General features: G+C 39.9%; 2 protein-coding genes and 1 long non-coding RNA gene across 6 annotated transcripts; 2 read left to right on the top strand and 1 right to left on the bottom strand.

The window, feature by feature from the left end:
- Window positions 1-2,122: 2,122 nt before the first annotated feature.
- Window positions 2,123-4,994, top strand: LOC143845861 (uncharacterized). Its single transcript, XM_077354267.1, has 2 exons — window positions 2,123-2,685; window positions 4,483-4,994. Exons 1-2 carry the CDS (start codon window positions 2,238-2,240, stop codon window positions 4,716-4,718), a joined length of 684 nt encoding a protein of 227 aa, XP_077210382.1. The 5' UTR covers window positions 2,123-2,237; the 3' UTR covers window positions 4,719-4,994.
- A 711-nt stretch (window positions 4,995-5,705) lies between these two features.
- LOC143892195 (uncharacterized) lies at window positions 5,706-7,119 on the top strand. Its single transcript, XR_013255452.1, has 3 exons — window positions 5,706-5,958; window positions 6,041-6,331; window positions 6,437-7,119. It is a non-coding gene; the product is annotated as an uncharacterized LOC143892195 (long non-coding RNA).
- A 477-nt stretch (window positions 7,120-7,596) lies between these two features.
- On the bottom strand, window positions 7,597-22,041 carry LOC143892194 (receptor-like serine/threonine-protein kinase ALE2). Of its 4 annotated transcripts, none has more exons than XM_077396650.1 (10): window positions 21,760-22,040; window positions 13,914-13,998; window positions 11,579-11,641; window positions 11,412-11,501; window positions 11,248-11,343; window positions 10,731-11,102; window positions 10,390-10,650; window positions 9,591-9,980; window positions 8,876-9,116; window positions 7,597-8,505 (listed from the first exon to the last, which is right to left on the bottom strand). In XM_077396650.1, the coding sequence occupies exons 3-10, from the start codon at window positions 11,592-11,594 to the stop codon at window positions 7,866-7,868; spliced, it is 2,106 nt and encodes a 701-aa protein (XP_077252765.1). In that variant the 5' UTR covers window positions 11,595-11,641; window positions 13,914-13,998; window positions 21,760-22,040; the 3' UTR covers window positions 7,597-7,865. The 4 variants fall into 4 exon arrangements, with proteins under 4 accessions (XP_077252765.1, XP_077252766.1, XP_077252764.1 ...); XM_077396651.1 differs by having other exon boundaries at window positions 11,412-11,492; XM_077396649.1 differs by lacking the exon at window positions 13,914-13,998 and having other exon boundaries at window positions 11,412-11,492; window positions 21,760-22,041.
- Between the last annotated feature and the right edge of the window lie 545 nt (window positions 22,042-22,586).

Below are 22,586 nucleotides of genomic sequence, written 5' to 3'. Positions count from 1 at the left end.
TAGTTTGAAAGAGAGATTGGATTCGATTGTGCTACCACAGGAAAATCATGGTGTAGCAAATCCGGATTCGACCCAAAAGATGAAAAGCACAGTTGATCTCTCACAGATGGATGGTGATGTGTTAGAGTCTGAACAAGAGGTTCCAAAAAATGGAAGTTCGACGAGCAAGAGCTCTAGTCTATGGAAGACTGGAAAAAGTCCGTCGCGTATATGGGGTGAGACAATATATCATTAAATGAATAAGACAAAATATGAGGCTATGTGGCTGCACTCTCATGGAACAGCCGCTCCGCGAAATTCCTCCCTTGCAAATCTCTTTAGTAACCTTTCGGAAGTTAAACAGCCTTTAATAACTAAATTTAAAAAGTACAAAACAAAAGTGAGCTTCTAATTAGAAGACAGGCACTAAGTTAGGGGGCTTCCTAAAAGCCCACGCTATCATGCCACTTAGGAGGGATGTCTGGGACAACCCTGACACAAGAAAAAAAAGAGTGCCATTATTAAACACATTTTAGGGAGATTTTATATGTTGTTTGGAGAAGTCCAGTATTTTTTTCAAAAAGTACAGTGGGGCCCACTTCATAGGTTGATCCAAACCATTCATTTGTTAGACCACAACATAAATACTTAAATAGACTCTACCCCTTAAATCATCTCCACATGATGATCGAAACTGTTAATTTGTTGGGCGACATGGTAAGTAATGTGCAGTCCCTCCAAACCGTTCATTTGTTGCTTTGAATGTGTTTTATTCTATTGTTTTGGTGTAGGCTCTACAGGAGAGTTAGATTTTTCACTACTACAAATAATATATGTGAAATTGATACATTATTTTAGACCCTTTTAGAAGCATGTTAGTTGGCTTCTTCTTTGGAAGAAGTGACAACGTACTTTTTTCCCTTCTTCAAAGTCATATCCATGATTTGTGCCGGACAGAAAGGAAGAGCATTCAATAAGCGTGAATAAATTGGGTGGAAGATGCAGACTTTAAAGGGCCCACCCTACAGAATTTCTTTTCTTTCCAATTTCAGGAAGTAATTTTGAGTTCTGTTCAGTAAAAGCACAGAGAACGATTTCCCATGCTGTTGTTACAAACTTCATTTTTTTTTTTTTTTACCTTTCTTTTTGCTTGTCTCCAACAAATCCTGTTATAGCTGGAACAGTTTTCATGAGATGTTTTCTATTTAAGGAAACTTTGACAAATTTTTAATGCCTCTGTAAAATTATTTTCATCATTGTTATATAATTATTTCCTTCCTCTTAATTGCAAACTCAACCTATCTATCTAGAATGGGATTTGCTAGGGACTATCCAGAAGACATTTCGGGCTGGGTTTTTGCAAGTGAGAGCAGCCACAAAGGCTCACTTTTCAGCAGATTTTGTCTTTTGCATTGAATTCATCTGAGGTGGCTGCTCTCACATGCAACAGCCCAGCCTTGAAATACCTTCTGCAATGGTCCCTAGCAAACTGGAATTTCATCCCTGGTGGATTTTTTTACTTCATCCATGTAGCATGGCTGGGGTCTACCTTTTTACACCTTATGTTTTGACGTGATAGGGAGTACCGTCTCTATTCAAACCATGGGGCCCACTATGTTTTGATAGGATGGGTCAAATTAACTCCACTAAAACATATGCATCGGGTGGGGCCCACCATTTTACCTCAAAGTTTTGATAAGGCGGGTCCCAAGATCTCCACCCAAGCCCATTACCATTTTGTTTTGATGTGGTGGGGCCCACCATTTTTTCTCATGTTTTGATAAGGCGGGTCCCATGATCCCCACCCAAGGCCCATGCAGCGCCCACCAATTTACCATTTTGTTTTTTTGATGAGTCGGTGCCCAGTATTCTACACCCATGCATGGCATGGGACAAGAATGCTAGTCTATATTGATATGTACAGCCCATTTTGTTCTTTTTCTTCTAAATCACTGTCCATCTATTATGCGTGTTAATAGACCTGATGTGTACATCTTTCATTTCGCTTGAGGCAGATGCCTTCACGGGCATCTTTTAGGCCATCATTTATAATTGAACTGGTTGGAGGAACAGAGTCCCCCTCATACATGAATGTTGTCCTGCATATTACTCATCCACGCACTAAAACATGTAATATACATGATTTTGAAAATGCAAAATCACTAACAGAGACTCCCTCTGCAAACAATTTATATGTCCCTCCTCCCTCGCCTCCTTATCTAATCCAAACCAACTCTCTCTCTTTCTCTTGTGAGAAAATGGGTAGTGTTCTGAGCAAACGTAAGAGAAACAAAAATGAGGAATCGAGAGGTCTAAAAGAGAGGATAAGGTTTTTGGAAGAGGAGGTGACACAAATAAGGTGCAAGACGGAGCACCAGGGTCGAGCCCACGAGCAACGGGCGAGTGAGTTCATGGCTAAGGAGGCTGAATGGAAGCGCGAGAGGAAGAGATGGAAGGAGGAGGTTAAGAGATTGAGGAAGAAATTACAGGACAAAGATGAGAGGCAAAGAAGACTAGAAGAAAAGATGACCACAACACAGGTGATGACGAAAGGTGACAAAGAGTGGCAACTAATTGGGGCCAATTTCTTAGTGGAGCATATGCTAGAGGAGCAGGCCCTCAGGGAGGAGACTGTGGAAAAGTGGAAAAGGCTCTACCTCGCCATCAAGGCTGAGCTTGATAATCTCATCCACAGGACCTGTCAAGGTACGTCCTTCGTATTCGTATCCGTATCCGTGTATATTTTTAATTGATTGGGATTTTAGGTTCTGTTTCTTTCTATGTATAATGGGCGTAAAACAAAATTTACGCCCATTTTATGTTGAAAGAAAGAGAGCCTTAGACCCTGTTTGGATTGTAAGGAAATTTTTTTCGGGGGGGGGGGAATATTTTCTTTCCATGATTCAGAGTGAAATAACGTGATTGTGGTCGATTTAGAAGGATATTATCATAAATTGAAGGTGCCTATTAAGTAAAAAATGAATAGGTTGGCTCAACTTATCTTTTTCATGCGTTAAAAAGGTAGGGAATTTTAGAAATATTTTTCGTTTCCAAACTTTTCTAAACAAATCATGCAATAGATGGGTCTCATTTCTGGGCGCGGCGCTTCCACTGGATCCTTCTTGAACTAGAATTAAGAACCTACAAAATTCTTGGATAAGCTGTTTAGTAGGAGGATATAAATCCTTGGATAAGCTATTCCAAGGCTTGGCTATCTTGCTTGGACAACTTAGTCTTGTCAAGTTGTCAACTTCGTCTTGGAAAGATTGTACTTTTACATTTACTTTGCTACTTTTTAGTGCATCCAATCAGACATTTAGACTTTACTATGTATGGTCCACACATGGAAATCCACACCCACCGGACAATTCTATCCCTGCAAGTTGTGGCCGTTCAATGGACAACAAAGAAGCAACAATCTGTATCAAGAGCACAAATAGGAGGGCTTGGATCTTCTAATTCGAGTGGATTTTGTATAGCAAGGCCCAACAGATAAACGGTTTGGATCAATGAACAGATGGAACCCTCTTATGCTAAGAACCCTTATATTTAATAGCATTCGCTAGGGCCCGTTTGGATGCCGAGAAGATTTTGATTTGGGTTTCTCACATTTGCGGTCCTTTTTGCATTGTAATTTGGATCCGGATCAAATCCGGATCAAATCCTTGGATTTCTAATTCAGCAAACAGTGAAAAAAAATCAGATTTCCATAGATGCTGTGGAAATAAGTAATTGGAAATCAATTCTTTGCTCCTCAACCCCTCCCCTCCACTAGGAAGTACCCCCGTCCCTCTCTTTCTCCCTCAACATGAGCTGGCGGATCTATTCATTTTGTATACATAACTCAATTCAATACAAAATATGAGGTATCCAAATGGGCCCTAAATGTTATTCATAAATCATCATTTCTCCTGGGGTAAATGATATTCCCTCCAAAATGATTATTTGCCTCAAAATTAAGTTTTGTTTTATATTTTGAGTCCAATAATCAGTTTTGGACTCACGGCAGGTTCTGATAATCCAAAACAAAGAAAGTCATAATTTTGACTATAATAATCATTTTTGGACTCACAATCTATTCTCAAAATCCAAAACAAACTGGGGCCTAAACATAAATTTGAGTCCAAAAATCAGTATCGGAACAGTGTCGATTCTCAAGATCCAAAACAAACAGGGCCTTAATTTTGGGTCCAATAATCAGTTTAAGACTCAAAATTGATTCTCAAAATCCGAAACATACAGTGACTAAACAGTTCCCTGATCGGGTGTTGATAGATATTTAGATCTTATAACCGTCGAGAATGAAAGAGGGATTGTCCTTCATAAATAAAGGGACTGCAGATATCATTTCCATTTTATATATTTTAAACTTTCTAACAAGTTATAGATTAGGTAGCTCTGATCATATCACCTTAAATTTGTTTGCTAAAAAAATCTACTTGGCCATAATTACTGCTAAGATTAAAGATTTTGTAGAGTGAAGAACATGGTCTTTTTCTGCAGGGGAGAGATTGTGGTGGGGGACAGAGGATGAGTATATGATGGAAGGGTTACATAAGGAGTTGAAGGCCAAAGAAGCGACAGTGGTAGCATTGAAAGAACAGTTATTGGCCATGGAGAAGGAGGGAGCCAAGAGGGAGAGGGAGGTGGACATACTTAGACAGAGCCTACGAATCATGAGCAGCACAAAAAAGACCCACATTGGAAAGAATCTCTCTCGATGTTTGATCTTCAAATAGGCCACAATCAACTGAATTAACGGGCAATAGAGCCTGAATTCGAGAACTCCCACAAAAATTCGTAAAAATAGATCACAAGAAGAAATCTTTCATGCTCTTGTAAGTAACTGTCATTTGAGAAGCTCGCTTTTCGATCCAACACCGATAGATCGATAAGCTTACTCGAGTTTGTTATTCTTGTCATTATATCTGAATGTTTATCACTAGTGGGGTTTATGATATCCCTGCAGAAGAAATTATATGTAAATATAGAAAGAGATGTCTCTTTGGTTTGAATTTGAAATGTCCCAAAGGCCCGGGGGAAGTGCACAGATTAGAATCCTTCCATACCTTGCAATCTTCTTGGGCTTTCATGTGGTGTTTATGATTGGGGTTAACAAAGAAATTCACAATATGACCCATTCCAGCTTTACCCACCAAAAAAGAACGAACATACGAACATGTATTTGAAGTTTTGTATATGCTGGTTAGCTGTGGATTGATGACAGAAATGTCTTGTTCTACAATGTCTAGAGATCACCAAATCAATAGTAATGACTGTCGAAATCATGAGCACCAGCTTGTAGGTTCCACATCTAATTGGTAGTATTGGGCCCCTTAGCTATTGTTTTTTTTCTTTTTTCTGAAGGATGAAGCATTTTATTAATGAAGAAAGAAGGAAAGAACCCACGACCAAGAAGGTCATAGCAAGAGAATAAGCAGTCTACAGAGCGTACTAAAGTGCAATTCAACCTGAAAATTCGGCAGGTTGGTGAAGGTGAAACGGAATAAAATACGGGTTGGGGTATCGGGCAACCCGACCCGACACCCGACGATCATTCAACCAAAAAAAAATTTTGTTGAAATTTTTCCTATGTTTAAGGTTTTGAATAAGTGGGTGCCTTTCCGATTCCGAAATCAAAAAGGATACTTTCGTAATTACACAAAACACTAAAAATGATAAATATAAAATCTTATGAATCTCTTCCTTAGTTGGTCCTTAGTACCTTGGAAGAAGAACAGAAAGATTCTATGGCATGTTTATCTACTGGCTACTGTTTGGGCATTATGGAAAGAGATATCATATCTTTTCTTTTACCGGAAAGTAATAGCTTTGGTTATCTCTTGGGTCAAAACCATTCATAGCTTTAGATTGGCATCTGCTCATGACTTGTGGTTTGGATGGAGGGAGGTTTGTTGTAGTGAGGAGGTGTGGACCAAGTTTGTGCAGGGGGGAGTTCTCATAAACGAGTTAGGGGAGGTGATGTGGGCCTTTGCCGATCCTATTAGTACAACGGATTCTAATGAAGCTGAGGGTCGAGCGGTGCATCAAGTTAGGGGAGGTGATGTGGGCCTTTGCCGATCCTATTAGTACAACGGATTCTAATGAAGCTGAGGGTCGAGCGGTGCATCAAGGACTTATGTTGTTGGATAAAAATTGTTTAGATAATATGGTTGTTGAAGGAGACTCTTTGAATGTAATTCATTGGCTCAAAGGCCTTCACCCTATTCTTTGGAGATTTTCTCGGTTCTTTGATGAAATCCAAGATTGGGTTGGAACCTCATCTATTGTATTCAAGCATGTGCGTCGGTCTGCTAATGGGCCGCGGGTTGCCAAAGAAGGGGTTGAAAAGGTTCTTTGATGAAATCCAAGATTGGGTTGGAAACTCATCTGTTGTATTCAAGCATGTGCGTCGGTCTGCTAATGGGCCGCGGGTTGCCAAAAAGGGGTTGAAAAGGATGATTTCTGCCTTTCTGGAGCTCTACGATTTTTTAACACCATGAATTTTTTCATGTTCTTTTGATTTTTCTCTTCTCTGTATTTGACCATCTCGGTCAAAATTAATTGCCATTCAAAATAAATGTTAAAACCCTAAGTCGTCTAACCCTAACTCGGAAAACCTCTCCTTGCGACTTTGCCTCCGCGTTCTCCTCCCAGTCCCAGCCTAGCTGACGGCCGACCTCCATCTCCCTACCAAGCTTTCTGACTTTCGCTCTCGCTCTCGCTCTCTTCTTTGGCCGAACTAATTCGCTCACTCCCTCACTCTCGTCATAGTATCAACTGCAAGCTCGGGTTAGGAATTTGAAGAAGAAGAAGAAGAAGAAGAATGTAAAGAAGTAATTAGAAGAAGAAGAAGAATGTAAAGAAGTAATTAGAAGAAGAACAGGACCAAGACAAATCTGCTGAGGTATGTATTTTCTTTTCTTTTATCATTTCTCTCCTCTTTGTCCCAGTTTTCTATGTTTTTTTTTTACTTCCAGCTCATCGCTATCTTTCTCTCCTAGCCCATGGCTACCTTTCTCCAGGCAGATGGTCATCATTTCTTGTTTCTTGTATTCCATTTAAAGAAATCAGAGTTTCTTGTAACCACAAGTTTCTTGTAAAATACATACCTTTTAGAGAAATTTCTCTTGCTTCTGAGATGAAACTTGTATACCTAACCTAAAAAAACTTCTGAATTGAAAAGAGATGTTTCTTGTATATGGTTCCCCGAGTTGGGTTCGGGTTGGCCTCAACCTGACCCGAGTTGCACCCCTAACTAAACCCATACAAGACAGAAATTAAAAGGGGCAGAAGTCTAACAGTATCAGGGCCCTTAGCTATTGCTCCGGAGGGATTATAGTGGTGCCAGAGATGGATGCAGGAAATGGGCCGGTGTTGATAGACCGGATGAGATCTTAAATTTTTGTCATTATTGGATTGGAACTGGATTTGGGCTGTTCATTTTTTGGCCAAACCATTGATCGAGTCCAGCCCATTGACTCTCCTAGTAACAAGAGATGAACTTGTGTAGTTGATTTGTAAACGGACTTCAAATAATTTAACATGATTCAAGCACATCTGCACATTATTAAATCTTGGGTAACTATTTTAACCTTCTGGCGTACAGTTGATTAATTTTTAATTCAGAATTCCTTCTTCATATTTGCATTATATATTATCCAGTTTGAAAAAACTCAGCAGGTATCATACAGAGTATCCAAATTACATATCCAACATGAAGTAATGAATCAAGCTTTCCCAAATTAGAGGCCACAAGCCCTCCCTTTTACAGCACAAAAGGGAAATTCACAACAATGCAGTAGTACACTACATAAATCACATCAGATATGCCTCTTTCCACACTGTACATTTGAAAAACAATGGAAAAGATAAAGCTTCTGACCTTAAACCCAGTACCCATCAACACCAATGCGTCTTGAGAGAAGCCTGTGCTCGCTCATACTCCCTCTTAATCTGTAAAGGGGTCGCTTTTTGTGCATTAGGGGAGCAGATCTGTTGTGCCTCAAGGGTCCCCTTCCCACGACTACGTTTGGTGTGGAAAATGGTCGGTCGGTTTCATCCGGACCCGAATTGTACTCCATTGTTATGAAGGGAGAAGCATACCCATAAGTCAAACGTGGGGTACCTTTGAAGTCACTGTTAGGACCAGATGACTCCTGACTGTAAGAGTCCCTACAAGTCTCATCCACATCGTTATATATGAGCTTGAGTGCCTGCACAACTTCACCCATGAAAGGCCTCTGTGACACCTCTGGATGAACACATATTGAAGCAATTGCTGCCACCCTAGACAGATTATCAAAGTTATAGTGTCCATCCAAAGAAGAATCCACCAACTGTTCCAAACCTTCTCTGCTAGTCAATAGGGGTCGTGCCCAAGTCACTAGGTTCTCTTGTCCCTCAGGTTGGGACATGTCTACGGGCTTCCTTCCCGATAGAAGCTCCAATAATACAACCCCATAGCTGTATACATCACTCTTGACAAGTAGATGCCCTGTCATTGCATATTCAGGAGCAACATACCTACAAACCCACAATTTGTTCAACTATTAAAAGGATACAGAAAGCTCCTAAACTCCATATGACCATGCTTTTAAATTTCAGTCAAAATACCAAAATTTCGGATTTCGGCCAGGCCGACGCCAAAAGTGCATGAATTCGGTGTCGGCCCAGATTTCGGACCAAATTTCAGCTATTTCTAATTTTTTTTATTTTTTTCCCCGATTTTTTTGGGTTTTTCCAAAATTTCACATGAACGATTTTTTTTAATTACTGAATTTCGGCCGAAATTTCAGTTTCGTCACCGAAACCGAAATTTTAAACCTTGCATGTGACAGAGCAAGAAAAGTTATAAAAGTTACTTGTGAAGGCAAAAGAAAAATTGAATACATACCCAAAAGTTCCCATGACCCGAGTGGAAATGTGCCGACTGCCTTCAGTTGCTTCCCTTGCCAAACCAAAATCTGAAACCTTGGGAGTAAAGTCATCTTCCAATAGAATATTGCTGGCCTTAAAATCACGATGTATGACATGAGGATTGGAATCCTCATGAAGATATGCCAGTCCTCTTGCTGCACCGAGGGCGATCTTCATCCGAGCATCCCAGTCAAGATGTCCCCTTCTTTTATTAGGACCTGAAACGCCAAAACAGTATTAACCCATGATTTAGCCGGCACTTTGAATTTATTGCTATCACGTGTCCTGCAGTGTACGACGCGACACGCGTGTCCACACATGTCGACACTCCGACACTTTTAAATGTATTGCTAGGAGTGTTGAGTTAATGTGATCGTGTGGACACATTGGTGTAATAATCAATAATTTTATGTGTATGCACATGTCACAATTTCTAGGTTTTTAGATGTTGCCATGTCAGACAACTCATATCCGTGTCGAAACTCGACACACACACAAATCCATATTGACAAACTATAATTATATATGATTTCTATTTTAGCCATGTCCCCTTTTCTAAATCTTGGGAGTTTGCTGTGTCCGACATTGTGTCAGTATCGACACGCGGCACTCATGTCCGTCTCCACAAATCTTAGGTATTAACAAAAGAATCCATGATAAATACTATTTGCAGTAGGCGACTGAGAATATACCATGCAAGTGGGACTCGACACTTCCATTGTGAAGAAGCTCATATACCAAGCAGCGTGTGTATTCTTCAATGCATATACCAATAAGTTTCACAAGGTTTCGATGATGGAGTCGGCTGAGCATCTCAACTTCTGCAATGAACTCCCGATCTCCACTCCGAAGCTCCCTTGTAAGTAACTTAACTGCTACTTGAGACCCATCGTCCATGGTCCCATGATAAACACGTCCAAAACCTCCTTCACCCAAAATTTTCTTAGAAGTGAACTTATCAGTGGCCATCTCAATCTCAGCTAGAGAAAATGTCTTTACTGAGAGTTTGCCAGTAGCCATGGTGGAAACAAGAGATACTGATTTCGAGCTAACCACACTACTTGGTGAAATGGACCTAATGCCTGCAATATGCGAATCATTCAATCATGAGGATCAGGTCTATACAAATTACAAATTTAGCTATTAATGATCCTAAAAATACCCCTTTATATGTTGTCATAAAAATTAGTTGTAGACATCAAATTGCCAGGTTTAAACAATAAAACTTTATATTAATGAAGGATTAACAAAAAAATATAAATAAATAAAGGATTTCCTAACAGTTTCCATTTCTTTGGTATATTTTATCGAGAGGGTCTGACAAACAAGTAAAAAAAACTAAACCATGCACCGCATAGCAATTTCAACAAGTTTTGTACCAGTCATAAAACACTCAAATAAGTTTTTTGTTTTCCCTTTTTTAATGGTAACACTCAAATAAGCTTACAGGTGCTACCTACCAAAAAATAAAAGGCTTACGGGTGCTCTTACCAATATTTTTAGAAAGTGATGGTGTAAGTGCAGGACCAACAGCAGGAGATGACCTTCCAAGGTTCTTGCATTTTAATAGTATACAAAGAGCTCCAATGCACATCAAGAAGAGTATGACGGATGATAAAGCAATAATAGCAATTATTCGAACATTCTTCTTATTAGCCTTGCTTCGAGCATTGGGCTCAAATGGATATGGGTATCCACGATAACTGATTCCACTAGGACCCATGGACGCAGGCGGCAGCAAGGAAGGAAGCCCTGATAATTACATATGCACTATGGCCATTAACGCATACAACAGAAAGTGTAAAAACAGAAAAGTTGACAAAAGTTATTACCTGGATAAATGACAGATATCACTTCATAATCACCAAAAAGGGTGACATTAATTGGTATCTTCTTCTGCCAAAACCTCTTGTAAGTAAGAAAGGCAGTTGTATTATCAAACTTCTCGCCCAGTGGAACCAAGTATATATTCACTTTTGTTTTCCCTTGATCCTGACCTTCAGAACTAGCACCCATTATCTTCACTTGACTTTGTTTCAGATATGTGCCTGTTGCGATCTCAATTTCTAGGTCTCCAACTAGAGGGAAGAATGAAAACAGAGCAATGTCAAGATCAAGTTCAACTTGAATTGGAAGTACACAACCACAAGGTGAACCAATCGGGGTTAATGTGAGCGGATAAGAGCAGCTGATTTGATCACAACCTGCCAAAGGTCCCAATAACATCAAAGTGAAAAACATTTTAAGCACCCTCAGAATAACCATAAAACTGAGAGAAGTTATGCAGCATAGACACATATGCAAACTAAACTAAAGAGATTCAAAGCTTTAATTCATTAAAGTTCAAACCTTGGCCATGGGATGGGGAAAATGCCATCAGTGAGACAGCATGAGGTCTCCTCCAACGATGTTTTGACCAGGTACGTCTAGTATTGGGAGCATAACCTGAAAGAGATGAGTTAATAAGTGGAAATATTTAAAGGGCATGAAGCCTAAAGTCAAGAATCAAGTACCATTATGTTTTGGAGAAAGAGCAGGCACAGGTGATGGTCCTAAAGAATGCTGAATTGGAGTAAGCATTGGACTTGTAGGCACTGAGCTTGCTGCAAAAATTATTCTAGCAACCTTAGACATTATCTACAAGGATAAGTACGTATAATTATAAAAGTCCGAACAACACCTTGAGTAGGTGGCATTGTTGGCGGTGAATGTGTAGAAGGGTGAGCAGAGGAGTAACCTATTCCTGTAACAAAATTATCATCAGATTAAGACACATGAAACAACAAGGATGAATACCAAAATTAGTTAAAAAAGGGGAAGAAGAATGGATGCATTTTTCACAGGTACAAGAAAATCTATATTTACAGGAATAATGGTATCAACACCACCTTTTTGGTCTTTGCCACCTATTTTATCATTTCGGATAACTCAACATGATGAGTTGTACAAAGCAACAAAGAAAAATTTAAATAAGACAGAGGGGCAGAAAGGATCAAAACAAATGAGTAGCAATACGCCAATACCATCTCCCTATTTATATCATCACATATATCATATACAGCCATGGAGCTTCACATGGTGGAACCTCCTCATCCTGACCTTACCATGTCAATAAAAGGTTGATAGTGGGGTCTGCGAAGGCCTCAATGCAGCTGCTTTGGACCCCATTGAGCAGTCTTTTTCTTGGGTACTGAGCTCTGGAAAATTTACCCAGTCAATCTTCTCCAAAAAGCTCTAGGTTTGGGGTAGCTTCTAGAAGGGAGAGATTAGTCTAGACTAGAGTTCAATGTGAATTAGGAGAGTGGTTGAGCAAGCAAGTGGTCAATTGGAAGATCTAGAAGTTCAGCTACTTTGGGTCGGGGGAGTTCTCAGCATCTAGTCACCCGTGAAGATCCTAATATGGAATGTTTCAGGGTTAGGCTCCGCAACCAAAACAGGCCATGTGAAAGAGGCGGTATCGAAGAATAAACCACTCATCATCTCCCTCGAAGATACTAAGATCGAAGGTTTCTTGACATCCGATGTTAGGAGCATAGGATGCTCTTCAAATTTCAAGTTCACTTCTTTCGATGCTAGGAGATCTGCAGTGGGAATCCTGGTTGTGTGGAATGGGACCAAACTACCTTTAGAGGGAGAAGTCATCGGTTCCTTCTTAATTTTGGTTAAATTGAGAAGAATAGAAGATAATTCTCTTTGGGCCTTCTCGTCTGTTTATGGATTTATTGATGCTTCTAAGGGCAGCCTAGTGCATGAGGCTCCCGCCATTGCGGGGTCTGGGAAGGGCTAGATGTACGCAGCCTTACCCCTGCTTTGCAGAGAGGCTGTTTCTGTGACTCGAACCCGTGACCACCAGGTCACAATGGAGCAAGCTTACCGTTGCGCCAAGGCTCGCCCTTTATTGACACTACTACCATTAAAAAGGGGGGATCTATTGATGCTTCTCTTCGTGATCTTACGTAGTCCGAACTTTACCTTGGTTAGGGATAGCTGGACACTCCTAGGTGTATTGCGGGAGATTTTACCACCAGTTGTCTAATAGGGGATAGAGTTGAGTGTTCGCGAATCTCCCAAGGCATGACTAAATTCTCGGATTTTGGTCAGTAGGAATGCCATGATTGATCTTCCTTTGACGGGGTGCGATACACTTGGGTCGGATAGATCAATTCCTCATTTGTCCACTTTGGAGTGAGACTTTCCCTAGGATTATTTAAAATGCTCTGCCCAATACGGCATTGGATCATAGACCTCTACTTCTTGATCTTATTATGGGTTCGTGGGGCCCATAGCTCTATTGTTTCTAATTAGCCTGCCTAGAGAACCCTTACTAGATTGAGTATCTTAAGTCCCGGTGGTTTCGAGTTGAGAGTTCTAGGTCGGTTGTTATTAGATTGAGCCATAAGCAACAGTTCATTAAATCCAAACTTAAAATTTGGCCTAAGGAGGTACTTGGCATATTGGAATTGTTAACTTACCAACTTCTCCAAAAGCTTAAGCTATTGGATAAAGGCGTTATTTATCTTTTATACTTTAACACTCCCCCGCACGTGTGGTCCACTTGGCAAACACGTGGCACATGTGGTCCTACTTTGGGCCGATCATTGCATGTGAATTTTTGCTATCCGGGAGGTTTGTACTTTAGACCTTTGGCTCTGATACCATGTTAACTTACCAACTTCTCCAAAAGCTTAAGCTATTGGATAAAGGTGTTATTTATCTTTTATACTTAAACAGGGACTAACAAAAGCTTATAATCTTAGTAGACTTGCTGAAATTAGCGACAAAAGACCGCTTTTGACGCATGAATCCTTTGAATGAATCCGTCTACAGGAAGATTATAATCAATTAATTATCCACAAAGAACTGAAGTATAGACAGAGATTCAGGTCGAAATAGTTAAACGAGGGAGATAAAAATACAACTTACTTCTATAACATTGCTAGTGATGGTAGGAAAACTAACAGAATCCATTCATTGTTAGTAAATGACACTAGAATTGAGAATAGGGATTCCATTACCTCTGAAATTGCATCATTTTTCAATAAGCTGTATTCCTTGGATAAATGGTGCTTCCCCAATCCAGAGTATGTGCAGCTTGTGGAGCTGGAAGAGATGTCCAAGGTTAAGATTGAGAGACCTTTCTCTGTAGATGAAGTTAAAAAGCCATATTTTCCAAGAAAAGAGATCAACAACTTTGGCCTGATAGATTTTGCATGGAATTTTACCAATTTGTTTGGAATGGATAAAAAAAGGACATTATGGATTATTTTTTGAGGAATTCTACAACAAGGGCAACTTGGACAAAAGTATGGGAGCAACTTTCATTGCTCCCAAGGCTGAGAGGTTCCGAAGTGTGCTGGGAGGCATCATCTTTGAGATCCATAGCGCTTTCATTCGAGGCAGGCCAATTCTAGATGGATGCTTGGCTGTTAGTGAGTGTATTGGGCTTGTTCATAGGTCTAACAAATCAAGGATAGTTTGTAAGGTGGATACGGAAAAAGCATATGATAGATTGCAATGGAATTACCTCGATTACCTTATGTTAAGAACGGGTTCGGTAAGAATTGGAGGGAGTGGATTTCTAAATGTATTTCATCAGTTTGATGTACGATCTTAGTGATTGGGTCACCTAAAGGGTTTTCCAAGACGTGTGAGGGACTATGACAAGGAGATCTCTCTCACCGATCTGTTTACTTCAGTGTCAAAGGCACTGAGTGAAACATTGGGGAGGGCAAGATCTAGTGGTTTAATTGAAGGTTTCTTCATCGGTCACCCTGATGTCAAAATATCTAATCTGCATTACGCTAATGATACCTTATTGTTTAGTAGCCCTGATCTTTGGAAGTTCAAAAATCTAAAGATTGTCCTTCGTTATTATGAAGTGATTTCTGGTCAAAGGGTGAACTTTGCAAAATCTTTAATCATGGGTATTAATTTTTTTTGTTTTTTTTTTGGAAGATCAAAATTTAGAAGAGTTCGCCCTTATCCTAGGATGTAAGATAGGTGACATCCCTAATTCATATTTAGGCATTCCTCTTTGTGTTGATAGACCCCTAAGAGGCTATGGGACCCGGTCATTGAAAAGGTGGAAAAAAGACTCTCTCCTTGGGAAAAGGTTTTGCATTCCCTAGGCGGCAGAATCACTCTTATTAAGGTTGTGATCTTTGAAAGTTCAAAAATCTAAAGATTGTACGTTGTTAAGAAGCGATTTCTGGTGAAAGGGTAAACTTTACAAAATATTTAATCATGGGTATTGATTTTTTTTGGAAGATCAGATATTGGAAGAGTTCGGCCACATCCTAGGACGTAAGATTGGTGACATCCCTAATTCACACTTTGTGTCGATAGACCCCTTAGAGGCTATGGGATTCGACAATTGAAAGGGTGGAAAAGATACCCATAAGAAGCCCTGGAATTCGATAATTGAAAGGGTGGAAAAGACTCTACTTGAAAAGGAGTTTGCTTTCCCTATGCGGCAGAATCACTGTTATTAAGGCTGTCCTGACTGTAGAGTCCAATCTCTATTCCAATTTCATCAGTTTCAAATTGGAGAGATAAATGATATTTATACATAAGAAGGCCAAATGACCAAACAACCTGCAGAATATAGTTCGGTCACTTTCAACACGTAGGTGGACCAAAATTGGCTTCGATAAACCATAGTTTCATGAAATATACCAAAGGCTCCAACATGAGTCAAACAACCGGAAGAGGGGGACTTTTTATCATTGCAGCACGAGCATAAGGGGGTTTAGTGCGAAGGGATTTTAGCAAACTTTCACATACTTGACAAGTCAGACGTTAGTGGTTCACGACTTTTTTGGACTTAAAAGGTTGTTGTTAGTGGCGAGTTCCAGGAAATTACTGAGCTTGGGGCGACACGGACTTAAAGTCACGTAGTATAAATAAAAAAGCCCCGTCCTAAGTTCCCCTCAATCAGATGAAATTTTAAATCCAACCCCATTTTATTGTGTCTCTTGACCTAAAAAGCCCCGCCCTAAGTTCCCCTCAATCAGATGAAATTTTAAATCCAACCCCATTTTAATGTGTCTCTTGACCTAATATGTCCGTCTCGTCATTCCAAACATTCGTCTCCCTCTATGAGTCATTTCCCCTCTCTCCCTACTCGAGGATTCTCGATTCTGTACTGAACACCTCACAAGGTCTTTTTCACATATTTTCTCCCGTCTCTCTCTCTCTCTCTCTCTCTCTCTCTCTCTCTCTCTCTCTCTCTCTCTCTCTCTCTCTCCCCCCTATTTTGCCCTAATTTATTTCATCAGATCTTGTTAAAGGAGGAGAACGAAGAACCTGTGGCCGCAGAACTACCAAGATAATGTGTTTTATCTCAATCCCACCCCCTTTTCTTCTTTCTTCTTAATTTTCTTGTTTGTGTGCTTATTTTTTCGATTCTTCCCGCGTTCATCTTACTCGGTTGGTTTTCCGATTCTTTAGCTTTCCTGTAGCAGAAGATTATCCCCACCTCCCCTTTTCTTCTATCTCTAACTTGTATAAGATTCTCACATGACTACTAGAACTTACCCCTAACTTATTTATACTTCGTATGGAAATCGAAGAAACTGTCTTCACGCTTTTTAAGGAGACTCCAGCTGATCCGATTGTTGTTTACTTTGTTGGAGGTCTCAGAATCTTGTTGAAAATTGATTGGGTGGCAATATTTAATTTCCCTCAAAAGCCTTATATTGTTCACAACATCGTGTAATTTTCTACTTAGTGGATTACAGTGCATAACTCGTTGTTTAGTCATTGGTTCCGTGTTGAAGGCATTGATGATTTATTAATACCTTTTCAGAAGTTTTGTCTGTGAGAATTGTTGCAGTTCGAATTGGGGTTTTGGGTTTTTAGGATATTTTGGGTTTTGTTTCTTAGAAGTATAGAAGTGAACAATTTTATAGAAGTGAACTATTTTTTGTTGATATTTTCTTTCAATATGTAAATGTATGAGCTTTTAGGCTATTTTGGGTTTAATTGAGAATATGCTTCTAGTGCTACCCACCTGGTTGTTCATCCTCCTCACTGCTTGCTTGAGTGACATGTAGGCTATGTGATTCTTTCAATATCATATGCTCCCTTCATTTGGAGGCATGTCGAAAATGAAGTAGCGCTGAAATTAGGGTGGAATATAGTTGCATTCTTTAGATTTATCACCCAAAGTAGCAATTCTATTATGTTCATGAATTGGAAGAGCAGCAATTCATCTTGTATTTTTTTAGTTGGTTGCATATTATATTTAATAATTGGTAGGGATAAAGGGATAATGGAAAACCTACCTTATATATGTTTTGTATTGATATTATGTACTATTTACATTGGCCGGGTGAATGACAATCTTATAAGCTCCAAAACTGGGTTCCATATGTTTAATACGCAGACAAGAGGTGGATCTTTAGCTTAAATGGTAAAGCACTTGGGAAATGAAGTCTAAAGACAGCGTTCTCAAGAGGATGGTGGTCCGAATCCATCATGATCCTTATGCAATTCTTTTATTCATTTTAAAAATAGAATTTGAGTTTTTACGTACTGCCCAGGCTTACAAATCTTTCTTTATTCAGACCTACTGGTAAGGTTAACACAGTCCTACTGGTCTTTGGATCTATTAGTGGGGCCCACAAACCTCCACTAGTATTTGGATCCATTAGTGGAGCCCATAAACCCTTGGGGTAAAAATTGAATGCTAAATGTTTAAGAATTCAAAATTCTTGCATTTGTTGAGACTAACGAACAGCTTACTTCCTATGTGACTTAACTCTTAAGTTCTCATTGAAGTTCCCGTAAGTCCACAAGAGCTTAGATGTCCATGCATTCTAAGTCCAAGTCCCCGAGTGTCACAGACAATTATTGAGAGCTCGCACAACCAATGTTAACTATTCCGATGAGAATACACAGCACTTATTTTTTTTATTTAAAGAGCAATAATATAAAATCAATATCAATTGCAAAGAGCAAAACAGACAAAGTAAGCAAACAAGCGATGAAGCAAGTATAAAAGATCTCTAGCACAAAAAAAATGTCCAAGGTTTCTAACTGATAGTCCAAGCACATGCATATCTAGTAATTTGTTTAGTGGGAAAGTTCCCCCTGCAATATTACCTAGTTCGCTCGATTCCAATGAACTTGAATTTAAATTAGTAAACTCCTTAGCTAGTTTAGGATATGTTTCTCTTAATTGACCAGGTTTATGACGAATTGAATCATGTACTGAACGGACCGAAAACCAGATAACTACAGACACATCCTCTGTTACACAACCTTATCATTGCCGAACTCCCAAGCCTAAGTAGTGTTGAAGTAACACCAACTCTAACAGCTTAAGCTTTTCAAGTAATTGTTTTTTTCTCATGGTATCAGAGCTATTGCCTCACAGAAGGTCTTGGGGCAAAACCCAACTCCTCCTTGATATTAAAAAATCCACGTGTATGGCCAACCCAAAAGAGGGGCTACATGTGCCATGTTTATGACCAAGCCAAAAAGGAGGGGCCACAAGTGAGTGGGATTGTTTAAGTATAAATGATTAAATAACACCAACCCTAACAGCTTAAGCTTTTGGAGTAATTGGTTTTGTCACAAGTAGATGGGTTCATAATTGAGTTGAGTTGAGTTGAGTTTTCCACGGGGATAGAAATCCTTGGTTAAGCTGTTCTAGCGATTGCCTACTGTGCTTGTATGGTATACCCTGCTCATTGGGGCTGTCAATCTGAACGGAGGATAGGAACCCTAACCAAGGATAGAATAAATTGCTTATCAGATGGAAAAAATCCACATTATGAATGATAGAACACAGTTCTATGAAACCAGAAAATAAGGAAAAAGAAGAAAGGAGAAGAAGAAAGATGAAGAAACATTAAGTTAATGAGGAATGCTAGCGTCAAGCAGCAGTATTGCCGCTTGAAATCATGCAGCTTCCTATTGGTCATCCAAGAGGTGATCTGACGGTGTTTTCGTCGAGCGGCTGTATTAAATGCGGAAATGACTTTCTATAGAGAGCGCCAACGTGGCAGAAAAGACATTTTCTACACCACTTTCTCTCCTTTCTGTTTTTGGAATTTCCATCAACCCACCGTCTTGGGCTCCTCCATTACTTTGGACGAATTCATCTTTCAACCCCGTCTGCACCCACAAACCCTCTTGCAGTCAAAACTCTTGGAAGCTCTCAACCTCGCAGATTCTCTCGAAAAACAACGAGATTGTGATATGGGTGGAGTGTTTGTTGGGAAGGAGATGCAAGGTTTTGTTTCACATTGACTTGTATGGATATAATTTTAGGCATCTTCTCTGTAGTTTCTTGCTTCTTCTCTTCTTCTGGTGGGATTCTCTCTTTTCAATGTAAGAAGCAAAGGGGGACAAATACAAAAGAAAAGGTTCTAATTTTGATGATGAAGAATTGCAGATGGTTTCTTGCCTTGAGAGATATCATGAAAGAATCAACTTGGGTTTTGAATGGGTTTCTTTCATCTACCTTGGAAGGGTTTTGTGGATCCATTACCCTCTTTTTCTTTTTTTTCTTTTTTGTCTTTTCTTGTCTTTTTTTCATTCATTGACAAAATGCAAAAAATCCCTGTGTCTCTTTCTTCTGAATTAAAGGTCACATGAGCTCTGGCCTTTCTTTTTTATTTTTTTTCCCATCTGTTGTGTGTGTAAGATTTTGGAACATTTTGTAGTTTCAATGCCTGTTGAAGGGGCTTTTACTGTATTTTACGAATGAGTGATTCGAGACTTGTTTATGTTTTTTTTTTCTCGTCTTCCTCTGCTGTTTCCAATGAAATTTTCTCAGTCTTCACATCCAGCCCGTAAATGCACATGCAGGTTTCGTTTGATTTGGATGATGAAATTGATTGTCAGAAGTGATATAATCCATCAGCATCAAGAGGCATTTCGTTACAACAATTAGGGTTTTATAATCCATGCATGTTTGTGTTTGAATTCTTGGATTTTCACTTTTCTTCAATTCCACTATTAGGGTTTTATTTTCTTTTCGATTTTATTTTTTGCGGAAGGAAAGATCTAAAGCCGGAGACCTTCATGATTGTGTAAAGAAATCCAAATCCTTGAGAACCATAAGCAGAAGGTCCACCCTCAATCCATGGAAGAGACCATCACTTGGACTCAGGAAGCCATGGAAAGAACGAGGATCGTCGTTTAGTACCAGAAATCCAGGAAAAATAGAAGCATATTGAAAACCTAGGAGGCCATGGTGGGTTTGGGCCGAGGCATTTCCGCATATCAGGTGTGCCAGGAAATCCAGGGATTTAACCGAGCTCCAGCTCAACAACAACAATGAGAATAGGAGGATAGGGAGAGGAGAAGAGGGATGTGAGAAACAGCTTGGTTGGGGTGTGCGCATTTAATGTAGCCTATTAAGGCAGATAAAGTTAGCAAACACAGTGGCGTTCTGTATAGAAAGTCGTATCTGCATTTAATCCAGCGCTCGACCAAAACATTAAACAGTGCCATCAGCTCCTAGAACTACCAATAGGAAGCCGCGTGATTTCAAACGGCAATACTACCGCTTGAGGCTAGCATTCCTCTTAAGTTAATTCGAGGAAACTCGGCCTCCAACGTGCAAGAGCACTAAACGCGATTATTGCTTTCTATGGCCATATGGCGTCTACATCGTATTTGATAGAAATCAGGGGAGCAAAAATAGGAAACAAGATTCAGCAAAATAAGAAATAGAAAATAAGGAAACCTAGGTGCACTATGGAAAAAATTAAATAAGGAAACAATCATAACATTCCCCCGCCCTTAATTTCAACCTTGAGGACTAGTAATAAACTCCGGAAATTTCTCCTGGATGGAATGGTAAGGCTCCCACGTGGCATCTTCAACGGGTAAATCTCTCCACTCCACAAGAACCTCAGTCACTGCTCGATTATTACACTTGACAACCCGTTGGTCCAAAATAGCATGTGGCTGTGTTTTAACTTCGCCTATTGGAGACGTGTCTGGCAGTTGACTTTGAGCAATGACATGCTCTCCCAACTTCTTTTTCAAGCATGGAACATGGAAAAAATGGTGTATTTTTTAACCCTCCGGAAGATCTAGCTGATAAGCAACAGCTCCAATATGCTTAATCACCTTGTAAGGCCCATGGAAACGTGGGGAAAGTTTCCTGGTAGCGCTAACATTGACGGATAACTGTTGATAAGGCAGTAGACGCAGAAATACCCAATCACCAACTCAGTCCGATGTTTATCCACTTGTTGCTTCATGCAGGCTTGAGCACCATGTAAATTATCCTTAAGAACCTACAGCGCCATGCTGGCTTCAGGTCCTTCTCTTAGAATTCGCTGATATAATTGAAGAACCAAAGGGGCTACCTCCTAAGTGTTCACATGATCATTGTATACCTGTGCTTCCGGGCAGTAGTCCTGTGAATGTGAGACCGTATCGCTATCCATATATGCAGAAGGTTGAGATCAAGAAAGTTGTTCGTGAGATATCAGCGCTTGGTATTACCAATATGCCAAAAGCTTAAGAGCTGATAGAGCGCGTTAGGCAAGGCCCTTTAAACCTGTCTCATACCAGGCTGGGCCCCACCCAGTCCCATACCTAGGTGGGCCCCACTCAGGACCGTAACAGAGAATGACCTAAGGGACGCATTCTTACATTTAAGATTTTATCCCAATTCGCTCTAGCAGAAACAATGGGGTTTTTTTTTTTTTTTCCTTTCTTTTTTTGGTTATAAGGATTTGTTATTTATAAATCCAATATACACAGAACCTCCAAGAGCTCTGCTCATTCGCATATAAAATTCACGATAATGGCAAACGCAAAACACTACTGATTTTACACAAACTACATTCACAATTCAAGAATTACAATAATGGGGAAAAAGTAATAACATACCGTAAGAAGAAGAAATCGAACTAAGGAGAGAAAGAAGAAGAAGAAGAAGCATCTTCTTTCCGTAGCATCAGCTCGTAAAAATCATTTTCAGAAGCAACCTTCTGCGTCGGACACGAACACATGCATTGCGGCAGACGAAGTAGATCCCGGAGATTAAGGGATGGTGAAAACCTAATTCCGAAACAGCAATGTAGGTGGGGGGGGGAAGATCTATGAAATGAGGGTGATTTATTTGTGAGGGTTTCTATTTTTGGTTGAGACAGAAAAAAGGAAGATCTTGTGAAAAGATACGGTGTTAGAAAGAGCAACAACGACTACTGACAGACAGACAGACAGAGAGAGAGAGAGGCGGGGGGGGGGGGGGGGGGGGGATTTTTCTTACATGTTTGCTTCACTGTGGTATTTTTTGGGCGATGATTTTTTCGCACCCCTTGTAGGATAATTCGCACTACTGTTAACGTGAATTGCCGTCAAAAAGCGTTAAAATCTGCCCACAATTCACGTTGGCAGTGGTGTGTATTATCCTGTAGGGGTGTGAATTTATTATGTCTTATACTTGTTTTTATTTTTATTCCTTTATTCCCTGAAGTTCATGTAATTAAACGGAATACTATTTGGAGGAATACGTGACTAGGGAGCCACGTCATTGTAATACATCGGAGTGCCTCCACTACGACATAGTGGGTCCCACGTTTGGTCCATCTGAACCGTCAACTTGAGAGGCCTTGCTTTAGATCTTCTACGGCCTCAGGATGATTCCAATCATCCTAAGATCCAATTACGTGTATTTTTGCCTTGACGGTCAGAAATTACATTATAGGTAAATG

The sequence above is a fragment of the Tasmannia lanceolata genome, unplaced genomic scaffold (genome assembly GCF_043159265.1).
Source record: "Tasmannia lanceolata isolate RefF3 unplaced genomic scaffold, GAP_Taslan_0.1 ptg000015l, whole genome shotgun sequence".
Classification (NCBI taxonomy): domain Eukaryota; kingdom Viridiplantae; phylum Streptophyta; class Magnoliopsida; order Canellales; family Winteraceae; genus Tasmannia; species Tasmannia lanceolata.
Note: the sequence above shows the minus strand (reverse complement) of the source record. Positions and strands in the feature narration are given on the sequence as shown.

Excerpts from the sequence above, each read along its gene's own strand:
- LOC143892194 (XM_077396648.1), bottom strand. The coding sequence starts at position 21,811 with ATGCTTCTTCTTCTTCTTCTTTCTCTCCTTAGTTCGATTTCTTCTTCT. Across the intron at positions 11,502-11,578 it reads AACAATGCCACCTACTCAAG|CAAGCTCAGTGCCTACAAGT; the intron begins GTGTTGTTCGGA and ends TAATTTTTGCAG. Across the intron at positions 8,506-8,875 it reads CGGGTCATGGGAACTTTTGG|GTATGTTGCTCCTGAATATG; the intron begins GTATGTATTCAA and ends GTGGGTTTGTAG.
- LOC143845861 (XM_077354267.1), top strand. The coding sequence starts at position 2,238 with ATGGGTAGTGTTCTGAGCAAACGTAAGAGAAACAAAAATGAGGAATCG. Across the intron at positions 2,686-4,482 it reads CATCCACAGGACCTGTCAAG|GGGAGAGATTGTGGTGGGGG; the intron begins GTACGTCCTTCG and ends CTTTTTCTGCAG.